Here is an 11,861-nt window from a genome sequence, read left to right on the forward strand (position 1 = left end):
AGTTTCACTGCTTTCATTAGATCTACCCTGTTCACATCCTGCTTGTTGCAATGTAACATGATTTTAACATCTAATGACTGTGGTCAATAATTGCTATGAGCTCATTAGGAGGTTATTTAATACTTGTGACCGGCTGAACAACTCAGTGCATCATGAAATCTCAAATTTTACAACAATTTTATTCGATTTGGTTATTTTGGTACAATCTTTTTAAAAAAATACACTGAATACACAAATGTGACCGGCTTACCTATTTACACTGTGGCAGAATACAGACTACAATAAAAACATATTGATTTTTTAATTCTTTCATTTTTACATTTGAAAACAGCCACAAAATATTTTTAAATATTAAAGTCACACACTTTACTAAATATTACCATAACGGAAAATGGATGCACATCAATCTGTCGTGAAGTATCAATTTATTTGTACACCCCTAACTTCAATTGCTCTGTCCTTCCTGCCCAGCTGTTCTCTCTCTTTTCTCTTTCACTCAGACTGATGATGACTCATGTACCACGGTTCTGGAGCATGAAGCAAACGGAACCCTGGGAAGGAAGGAGAGCGAGGCGCCAGGAATGTGAGGAATTTTAAACTGCAGGAAGGGCGCAGGAACGAGGAAGAGGAGAAAGCGACGAAGCACGGTCGTCAGAATGGAAAAAAACAAGCCGGCCTGTCGTTTGGTCACAGACACAGAGCTAAAAGGATCCTTTAAAGGACTCTCCAGGGTGGAGAAAAGCTGCTCTAGCTTAGCTGAAGATATCATCTGTGAACATGGTGTACGTTACACCTGTCACGCAACTCAATGAACACATAAATACGTAAAAACCTCGGTCCAGAATCAGGTTCCTCATTATTCACAAAAAATGCAGTTATAAGCTAGAAGCCAATTGGATCCCTCAATCATGGTAGCACTCCTGATCACTAAAATAATTACACCAGCTATAGCACATTCACTACTAAATAACAACTAGATGAAGCTTAGGTAAAGGGACATCTGAAAATGGATCCACTTAAACATACACTGAGCAATATGTCCATAACTGTCAATGAGTGTCTGAGTAACCAGATACTTATTTGCAAGTTAGCATCTGAAAAGTTCTTTAAAAAACAGGTCCTCAAACTAGCATTAACCCTCCTTACAACACCTCCAAAAAGAGAAGCCACACCTGCTATTGTTATTAATGCGGCGCTAAGTCGCCTCAGGCACGTTACTGTGTTAACGTGTTCAAAGGAAACAAGCATACAGTATCATTCCAGTCCACATTAAATAGGAATCCCACCACTTTTTCAACACTTCTAAAAAATTCAGTCGTTGAGACGAGTCATTTAGAGTGGTCTGAGGTGAAATGGTTCATTGCAGAGAAACTTGCAGACCACCAGTGAACCTAAACGTCTTCTGAGTGCATACATGTAATGCTGATGATGGTAAAACAGTCATAAATCTGGGGACTATTTTGCCTTACAACACCCTGCGTGTAGCCCTCCGCCATAAAAGGATCAAAATACATTTTAAGCCTAAACTTTATCACAAAACTATCATAAAACAATGTGTCAGACTTCAGGCAGCAGATATCTAACAATTTCAATAAATAGCTTTCTGTGAGGGACCTTTCAGGTGGATTTCTGGTTCCTATCACCACCACTGTGAACAATTCTGATTCTGCAATTTTCTCTAGAACGGAGCGTTTCACACCAAACCACTCTGAATGCCCTTGTTCACCTCTGAACCATGTAATTATCTGGAATTTTTTTAAAGTTCCCCTTTAATTCTGGAGTTAGAGAGCTACTGAGCAAATCTGCTTACAGACACGTTTGTCCATCCGGCAGCCATCTTAGCAGTTATTCTCAGTCATACAACACCAGCCTTCTATCTGTTTGAAGGAAGGGAGACCTAGAGACCTGAAACTGATAGCCAAGCTAATGTTTCAATACCATATGTTAAAGGAGTAGTTTGGCAAAAAAAATGAATTCACCCAGTTTTCCTCATCCGTTAGATGTAGTCGAGCAGCCAAGACATGTTTGGTGTTCAAATACTACTTCTTTAGTTTTACACTGGAGCCATGAGGCTAAATTTCAGTAGTCAATCAAATATCCCAAACAATTTCTGTAAAAATGCATCACCAAAACCTGCTCAAAACACATATAGGTCTTCATTAAAGTTGCACAGACTTTCCTATGTGGTTTAGAACACAGTGTGACGTAGTTTGTGAATACAGACCCTGTTGTCTAAAGCTGTCGCCTGCAGTTTTGTTCATTTCTGTAGCTCACAGTAAGTCATACAGTGTCCTAAACCACACTGACAAGTCTGTGCAACCTTAATAAAGACCTGGATGTGGTTTTGGTGCTGCATTTTTGCAAAAACGATTTGGGCCGTTTTCACACTAGAGTTTTTTCCTGACTCAGGACTGCTTGCTCTGCGAGTTTGGTACATTGATCAAGTGTGAAAGCTGTTTTTGAGCCTGGGAGTGGTCCAGAGAACTGATCTCTGGTCCTCCTGAAATCGGTGGTCTGGGGTCCGCTTCCAGAGCTCTGCATGTGGGGTTGACTTGTTGGTTCATTCTGTAATGTACCTGCTTATTGCATCACTTCACTTTTCATGTCTTGTGCTGGCCTGCATGGCTAAAAACATGAAAACGGCTCACTGTTTGAAGACGCTCCTGCATGGTGAAATGCCACACATCCAAAAAGCGCTGCTCTTTACCGCTTGAGTGTTTGCATCTAAAGAAAACAATAAAAAGCAGCAAACGGGTGAAGCTAGTGCCAACCATTTTGCAAACCTGTGCGCAGAAAAGTGACATAATTGCGCAATCGATCCACGGTTTGGATGGAATTCTTATGCAAACCAGTGACAATGAGCCCCTCCACCGAACAAGCCCACAATTAGTCCTGGGTGTGGACTTGGGTCGTATTCGGGTGTGAAAACACCCTTGGGCTATTTGGGTGACTTATGAGTTTTAGTGTTTGCTAGGAAATTCAGCCTCAGCGCTCCAGTTGTCAACTAAATAAGCAAATTTGGACTCCAAAGATGTCTCAGACATTCAAGTACATTTGGGTTAAGTGGAAAACCATGTAAAAGTGATTTTCTGCCAAATAATTCCTTTAAATTGCAGGACAAAAAAGGCATAATTGCTTTGGGATCTTTGGCTCAAATAAAAATTCTTTTGGCATTTCCACAACACAAGGAGCTTGTTTGTGTTTGCAAGTAGAACAATGAATTATTACTATTATTTATTATGATCTGAATTTGATTGTATTTTATTTCTTGGTTATTATTGTGTGTACAGTCCTGTTTAATCAGAAGAATAAACATCCTTTAAATTTCTGCCATGTTTTTGTCTTTTTTCCATCAAAACAAGTGCAGACTTGCCGCAGTGGATACAGAATATGCAATGTAAACATAATTCACTGCATAACTCACTATGTAAGTAGCTATGTAAGCAATGTTATGTAATTGCATCCGAATCGTAGAGCAAAACAAAAGCTATAACGACTCTACCTCCAAGTGTTAAAACCAGGCGTTAGCTAAAGACCGGTCTGCTTTTGTGGTAGCCAGCAGCACCTGACGTACAAACAGCCCCAGGCGACGTCCAGTTCTTCCTGCCTAACAGACACAGCGCGTGCACAGACGAGTGAATCCAGGTGACTGAATGAATACAGATGAGTGAATACAGGTGCTCATGTGTGGTTGAGATGCAAATGAGGTGGCCTTTCTCTCCACAGACACAATGGTCAGGCTCTGAAAGATCCTCTTACACGTACTCTCGCTCTGCCTCCCCTGCAGTTTCTCTCTCCCTGTCTCCTCATGCTCGCTCGCTCTCTACACTTCATCTTCTTTCCTATGCTGTACTAGGATACCTCATATATACTACAGTGTATAGGCTATCATCAATCCGTTTGACCAAATTTTGCTAAGCTGTAGAAGAGTCCAGGAGCCTGAAGCTGATTTCATTGTATGTTCACTATAATAGTGCAGTCTCTACAATAACATGTCTTGCACAGAGTGAAATTTTAATTATTTATGCTGTTTGAATATTCTCTTTCAATAGTATAGAAAATAGGGGCTTCGACGTGTGGAAGGAGCGCTATGGTGACCGAAAATATATCTGCGTTAGTATCGTAGCCAAGGAAACCAAAATCACTAAGCAACAACTCTAAAAGGACAGCAAAAACAGTCTTCGCTTACATGATGAGATGACAAACAGACTACATTAACCAGAGTCTTTAAACATTCTGTACTGAACTCAGTGAAGGAATAATGTCTTCAACTGATATAAGAAGGATCCTAATTCAACACACAATACAAATGTGAAATTAACTCTCTTAAACATTTTAGCCACTACAGCAAACAGATGTTTCTGCTGTAGTAGCAGTAAAACTGAAAGAAGTAGTATTACTGAGTCAAGAGGAAAAAAAGCTAAAATATGGTGTGCGTGTGCTGCTGCGAGCCACCTTGTAAAGCCTGAAATAATAATTTAATAAGGCAGAGCCGTCAGGACTGATTATGTCAGACCTTTACATGGTAACATTACATGTAGAGGCTAAACATAGAAGGTCCAGCTCGATGTTTAGGTTCTTAAACGCAACAATCAACATTATTCATTCTGATGAAGATGTGATGACAGCAGCAGATCATCACTTACATCCTCAGAAGACAAGTCCTTCTTTGAACACTCCTTCAAATCATCAAATTCATCCACTCAGGGAAGGGGACTGAAGCGGCGTTACAAAATGTTTCTACCAAACGTTGCAGGCAATTCCACATTTCCACCAAAGCTTAGACAGTGTAACTTTAAAGTCTCTAATATATTAGATTGTTATCACAGTGATGATACTAAAATGTTGGCAGTCAATACCAGTGAAATTTGATGATTCTCAATATCAATTTGGTACCATAGAAGATACCAAGCAGAAATGCCATTAAGCTCAATCCTTTCTTTATAAACTAGGTTATTAACAACTGCAATGACTAGCTATTCAAATGCTCAACCTGTAAGCCTCAGGCCAGAGCACAACTAAACATTCTAAAACAATCACAAACATAGTTGACAGGACAGCTGAGTACTAAAATTCAATACTATCAAAATCTAGACTGCTGACTGGCTGTGTACATTTTGTTCCGCATGCACGTTATCGATGTCAGTGCTTCCTGAATAACCTGTAATTAATTACCATCAGTAAATACACCCACTTCCAGCACCCGACACTCTTTTCTGGTTTAAGCCACAGCCACTTTTGGTTTGGCACTCGGTATCAAGGTCAAGTTCTTTACAACGTCCAGAAAAAGAACTAGAAACACTCTTAAAAATAAAGGTGTCAGGAAATGTTCTTTGGAGCAATGCCTTAGAAGAACCACTTTTGGTTCCCTAAAGAACCTTTCAGGGGATGGTTCTTTGGAGAACTATGTTTGTAAATGACATGTTTGAGCGTGAAGAACCATTTTAAAACTGAACAGAATGTACATGTATAATAATATATTGTACATATTATTATATATTACACATATTAATAAATGAACAGTAAGACGAGTTTGGATAACTGAAATGTTCACACAATATACAGGACAACTGCTGTGCACAAATTGTAGAAAAAGTAAAAACGGAAAAAAAGTAAAGAAATAAAAATACCCAGAGTTCGTACCTGTAGAGGCAGCAGAGTGTTGCTGTTGTTGTCGGTGCGGAATACATTCTCCTCCACCCAGGTCTTGGGCCCCAGTGAGGCGGTGGAGCGGGGGAATTTTGGGGGAGCGATGACGCTGCTGGAGAAAGGCTTCTTCATGGGGGAGATCTGACTGAGCGAGCCAGGCACGCCCATGCCCCCACCACGACGATGATCTCTACCCCAGGACATCCCACCAGAGCTCCAACCACTGCCCTGATGACCACCCCACAGGGACTGCTTCATCAGGGGCTACAGAGAGAGAGAGAGAGAGAGAGAGAGAGAGAGAGAGAGAGAGAGAGAGAGAGAGACGTATGAGTTATAGAAGGAGGGATGGGCAATAAACAGAACAGGACAATCAACAGAAGTGTAAGGGTGAGAGATAGAGAGAGGAAGGGAGAGTGAGGGAGAGAGCAACAGAGAGAGAGAGAGAGAAGGAGAGAAACAGAGATAGTGAGAGAGAAAGACACATGGAGTGGAGAAAGACAGGGAAAAAGGGAGACAAACACAGGGATAGAGAACAAGAGACAGACAGTGAAGGAGAGAGACAGAGTGAAATAGAGTGAAAAAAGAGAGATAGAGTGAGAAATATAGAGATAGAGAAAAAGAAAGATGGACAGCAAAAGAGATAGAGAGAGAAAAAAAAGAGATAGAGAAAATAGAGATAAAGAGATTGAGATAGAGATAGAGGGGGTTAGAACAAGAAAAAGAGAGAAAAACAGATATAAAGAAATGAGAGAGATATAGATAGAGAAGGAAATAGAGAACAGAAAGAGAAATAAAGAGAAAAACAGAGGGAGAGAAAGAGAAAGATGGAGAGAGAGATTGTGAAGAGATGAAAATTTGTGACTAAATATAAACACAATAGAATCAAGCGTTTCGTGAGTGTGTTTGTGTGAACATGAGGGTGTGTGTGTGTGTGAGTGTGCGTGTGTGTGTGCGTGTGTGTGTGTGCGTGTGTGTGTGTGTGTGTGCGTGTGTGTGTGTGTGTGTAACCGCTGGTAGGTCTGCTTGTAGAGCGGCAGTAAGAAGCTTTAGAGCTTTACATCTAATTCTAACTGCCTCCAACAACACACACTCTCCCTCACAGACACACACACACACACCACACACACACACACACACACACACACACACACACACACCACACACACACACACACCCTACATACAAATAAAACACTAGTTCAGGTCCACACTTTAACATAATAATGAATACAGTTGAGTAGAGAGCTGTGTAAATGTCTTAGGAACCTAACAGTTTAAAAGCGTTTATCTCAGCGGTCGACGTGTCTCCTTCAGTAACACCTCCTACCTCATCACAATAAATACCAATAAACATAAATACAGTACAAATTTAAAGATTTTTTGTTTCCAAAAATGAAGCTGATGTCTTGTGAGCTGGTTAGAAGAAGAGGCTCCAGATTTCTGCTGGACGCCCCAAGCCATCACATAAATTTGTTTAATTCAATTCTCCAGCACACATAATTTAATTTAACGAAGCACAGATTAACCAAACTAGGTACTGGATAATAACTACACACTTAAAAAAAGTTTAGTTCTTTAGGTTCTTTAGTAAAGAAAATGGTTCTATATAGAGTGAACCTTCAGAGAACACTTTGCATGATTAAAGGGCTCTTTGTATCGTGAAAGGGTGCTTCAGATTGATGGAGAATGTGCTGTACATGGTTCTATATGGAATGTTTTTGAAAAGGGTTCTATATAGCACCAAAAAGGGTTCTTGAATTGTTAAGATGTCAGGCTTGTTACAACAGAAGAACCCTTTTTGGTGCTATATAGTGCCCTTTTCAAAAACATTCCATATAGAACCATCTACAGCACCTTCTACATCAATCCGAAGAACTCTCTCACGATGCAAAGAACACTTTAATCATGCAAAGTGTTCTCTGAAAGTTCATGGCTCTATATAGAACCATTTTCTTTACTAAAGAACCCTTGAAGAACCATCATTTTTAAGAGAGTATAAACAGTAACAGGATTCCTCAAGAAGAGGTTTGGAAATAGTTAAACAAACACATTTACATTCATAAAATCAGTACCTACTACTTGTTATTTGTATTTATTCTAATATTAGCGTTTTGCTGAACGGATAAACCAGATAAATAACTTTTTAACTCACATTTTTCTCAAGCGACTATATTGTATACACTTAAGACTGTGGGTGTTTTTCCTCAGTTTGCATTTGCCACACCCATCTACACAACCTACAGTGACAGGGTGTATAATTAGACAGTGGAGTATATGTGTGTGTTTGTGTGTGTGAGGACAAAATGAGTGTTTTGGTGGGAATGAGTGATAATAATGTTGCCGTCTAGACGTTGGGAAAGAAAGCGCGAGCTGTTTTCCGAATTGCTGCAGTCTACAAGAGTAAACCACAACTCGTGCATTCTCAATACACATGTACATACATACACAGACACACACAGACACACACACACACACTTCTCCATGCATGTGTCACTGCAGCACTGGATTTTCCCCATTTGTCTTGTTCAAAAGTCACAATGATACAGCAATAGTCCTGCTGTGATCAGCTGGGCAAATTCAGAATATTAGGTCTATTTGCGCTCTTTTACCTGTCACTGCATGTGAATGAACCACTGGCAAAATCATGTGACTCATTCTTACCCTCCCCCCCATATCCTCCAGAGCAGACACACGCAGGCTGTGGCCTGGGCCGCTCATCTCAATCGAAAACCCAGTGTACTTTAGCAATGCGTCTGTTAATCACCTTCACTGTTCCAAATGATTATAACTGTTCTAATCTCAGGACTGTGGTAGTTCTATAGTTGCGGGGAAAACAGGTCAGGGAGTAATTTTGGTCCAGTCCGCTGGACTCCCATTCATCCAGAAATTTCTGGCTGTGATCAGCAGCATAAGAGGATGTGAGAGCATCTTTCAAAATGGCTGCTATTAAAGCATTGGCACAGAGTGTGCGTCCACTAAAGCCTGCACTACAGCGTAATCATTACAAGAATAATTATTTTCCCCATTCTCATTACAGGCTTACTCTACTCACATGACCTTAAGGTCACTGGAAAGTCATGTGAAACCTTCATCACGACATCTTTTGGACTTTTACAGTCAGTGCTTCATACTTAAAATGATGTTCAAGTTCACAGTGCGCACCACATAAAATAATAACAGCAAAGAGCCTGCATGGCTGCCCTCATTTACATTCACCACACAATGACACCACACTAATGTGGGTTTGCACTGTGTACACAATAACATGGTTATTATCTTATCATTACATTATTATATCATAAGTAATTACATAGTTACACAAGAACGAGCTTAGTCATCCTAGCTAGAGCTGAGCAGTCAGAGCTGTACAGCTTGGTTCGGTTTTGAGAAACAATTTTCGGTTTTCAGTTTCAGCTCTTCTCCTAAAATACCAATGAATTAATAAATGGATCCAATCACAGAATCTCAGTGTAAAATACGGTACACTTTACAGGCCTACACGCTTCTTTCCATCACAAATTCTGTTTTATCAGCATATTCACGTTGTCAGCTAGCTACTTTGCCCTTGCCTGTCAGAGTGCGCGCAGTGCATCATGGGAAATGCGGTTCTTTCTCATGCCTGCTCAGATCTAACTGCGTTGAAGTGTCTCAGCTTGGGAACTACAAAATAGTTGCGAAGCGAACTCACAAAAAAATCATAATGGATGCTAAGAATTTAGCGAGAATCTGTCGTTATGGCACTTGAACATTATTTTTAGCCAGTTATTTTATTTGAGAACAGAAAAACAACATTATTTCGGTCGGAATCGTGTTTAAACACTGAACAGCACGGACATTTCAGTCAGGACTGTATCTACGTACCGAAATTTCGGTATATCGCCCAACCACGATTGGTCACATTAGCAGCAGGTTCCTTCGCGGCCACTAAAGGAGGACTGAGCGGGTCTGATGATGGAGGGTTTTCTCACCTGGTGGTGGTTATAGTTGTTCCTCTGCTGCAGGAAAGCTCCGTGCTGCTGCTGCGGGGCCATGTTGTGGGGGCTACCCGGGGAGCGGCGGCTCTGCGGCGGCGGCTGCTGCGGGGAGAAGGGCCCGCCGAAGCCCTGCACACTGACGGCGGCGCACGGACTCGCCGGCACGGGCGAGAAGCTCTGGAAGAAGCCGGGGCTCATGGATGAATGCAGGGCCGGATAGAAGCTGCTGTCAGGCTCGCTGCTCGGGGTGGAGCCGGAGGGTGGCGGCGGAGGCTGCGGCTGAGGGCCAGGCGGAGGGGAGCTGGTGTGAACCGACCAAGGCGCTGCGAAGCTGGGGAGAGGAGGGGAGGCCGGGCCGCTGACTCCTCCGGGGGTGGCCATGTCCTGGTGGGGGAGGCCGGGGAAGCCTGCTCCGAGGCCTCCGGCCAGCACCCCAGCGCCGCTGCTGAGCAGGTGAGCGGAGTCCATCTGGAGGTGCTGCGCTGTACCGGGAGAGGGAGAGAGCGGCGCGGCCTCGGGCTCAGACACCGGCGCCAGCTGCCGGAGCTCTGCGGTTACGGAGGAGGAGGCGGCGGACGACGGAGAGGAGGAGGAGGAGGAGGTGGATGAGGGTGGGGGTGGCTGTGGCTCCTGAAGGTCACGCGCGGGGCAAAACGGGGCCTGCGCTTTAAAGTCGCCGGCTCTCGCCCGTTCGCCCGGTGCTAATGCTAACACTAGGCTTCCGTCAGTGGCTTCTTGCCCTTCTTCACCGACGCCGCCGTCGAGCTGCTGCGAGCCGGTCACCCCCGCGGGATCATCGGAGAAGAGCGGAGCGGGGCAGGAGGCCGGTGGGGCCAGCGGGGAGGAGGAGGAGCCGGACAGGGAGCGGAAAGCGGCTCCGGAGCCGAACAGGAGCGCCGCGCCGGTACTGCTGCTGCTGCCGCTGCTGAGACTCGCCGTGTGCAGCAAACCGAAGCCGTAATCACCCATTTATTTCCGTCCGATGCAAAAAAAAACGCAAGGCAGCTCCTTTCTGCGCGTGCACGGCCTCGGAGAGAAAGAACAACAATAAAAACGCACAGTGACCTCTATCGCATTGCCTCAACTTCCTCCACCTCACACACCGCAGAGGAGGAGCTCTGCTCCGCTTTTTTTCTTTCTTGCAGCAAATCACGGTCCCTGCGGTTGCATTTAGTCACTTATCGTTTCTCTGCGCGGCTCCTTATTTTTAGGGGGGTTCGTGTTATTTTATGTCGTTTTTAGCCGCCAGCCCCTCCTCGCCGCCTCACCTAACCGGCTCTATCTGCTGCAGCAGCAGCACAGACACACATACACTCTCACACACACACAGATTAAACCCCCAAACCACGTCACCGGCACGTCATCGTTTTCTCTTTTTACGCCCCCGCAGCCCCCGCACCCCGTGCCGCAGTGTGTGTGTGAGTGTGTCAGCTTGTCGAAATGTCCCACCATAGTGCGTATTTATAGCTCCCTACACACTTAAAAAGATGGTTTTTCAAGGGTTCTTTAGTAAAGGCAATGGTTCTATTTAAAGCCACATGATGTCAAGCTTGTGTCAATAGAAGAACCCTTTTTGGTGCTGTATAGAACCATGTTCAAAAAGGTTCTATATAGCACCATATACAACACATTCTCCGTCAACTATTTCACCATGCAAAGAACAATTTAGGCATGAAATGGTTCGATATAGAACTCATGGTTCTGAACAGAACCATTACCTTGAAGAACCATCTTTTTTAAGTGTGTACATAAATCTCTAGATGCATATTTATAGCAACCTACACACTGAAAAAGATGGTTCTTCGAGGGTTTGTTAGTAAAGGTAATGGTTCTATTTAGAGCCATGAGTTATGTAACGAACCATTTCATGCTTAAATGGTTCTTTGTGTGGTGAAATGGTTCTTCAGTTTGATGGAAAACGTGTTGTATATGGTTCTGTATAGAACCATATGATAGATGATGTCAAGCTTGTGTCAATAAAAGTTCTTTTATAGACACAAGCTTGACATCATCTACCATGTGGTGTCAAGCTTGTGTCAATACAACCCTTTTTGGTGCTATATAGAAACATTTTGAAAAAGGTTCTATACATATCGCCATGCAAATAACCATTTAAACATGAAATGGTTCTATACAGAACTCATGGTTCTAAATAGAACCATTACTTTGAAGAACCATCTTTTTAAAGTGTGTAACTAAAACTGTAGGTAGGATAGTTTGATAGCCTAAATCACCTTAT

At 42.9% G+C, this 11,861-nt stretch overlaps 1 protein-coding gene across 1 annotated transcript in view; it reads right to left on the reverse strand.

The window, feature by feature from the left end:
* The window catches only part of cpeb2 (cytoplasmic polyadenylation element binding protein 2), a 37,209-nt gene extending 26,136 nt beyond the window's left edge, over nucleotides 1–11,073 (reverse strand). The window contains 2 exon segments of the mRNA XM_036590840.1: nucleotides 5,644–5,913; nucleotides 9,617–11,073. Of these exon segments, the coding sequence (XP_036446733.1) occupies nucleotides 5,644–5,913; nucleotides 9,617–10,591 (1,245 nt within the window). The 5' untranslated portion in view covers nucleotides 10,592–11,073.
* Nucleotides 11,074–11,861: the final 788 nt, after the last annotated feature.

Source organism: Colossoma macropomum, unplaced genomic scaffold, assembly GCF_904425465.1.
Source record: "Colossoma macropomum unplaced genomic scaffold, Colossoma_macropomum, whole genome shotgun sequence".
In the NCBI taxonomy this organism is placed as follows: domain Eukaryota; kingdom Metazoa; phylum Chordata; class Actinopteri; order Characiformes; family Serrasalmidae; genus Colossoma; species Colossoma macropomum.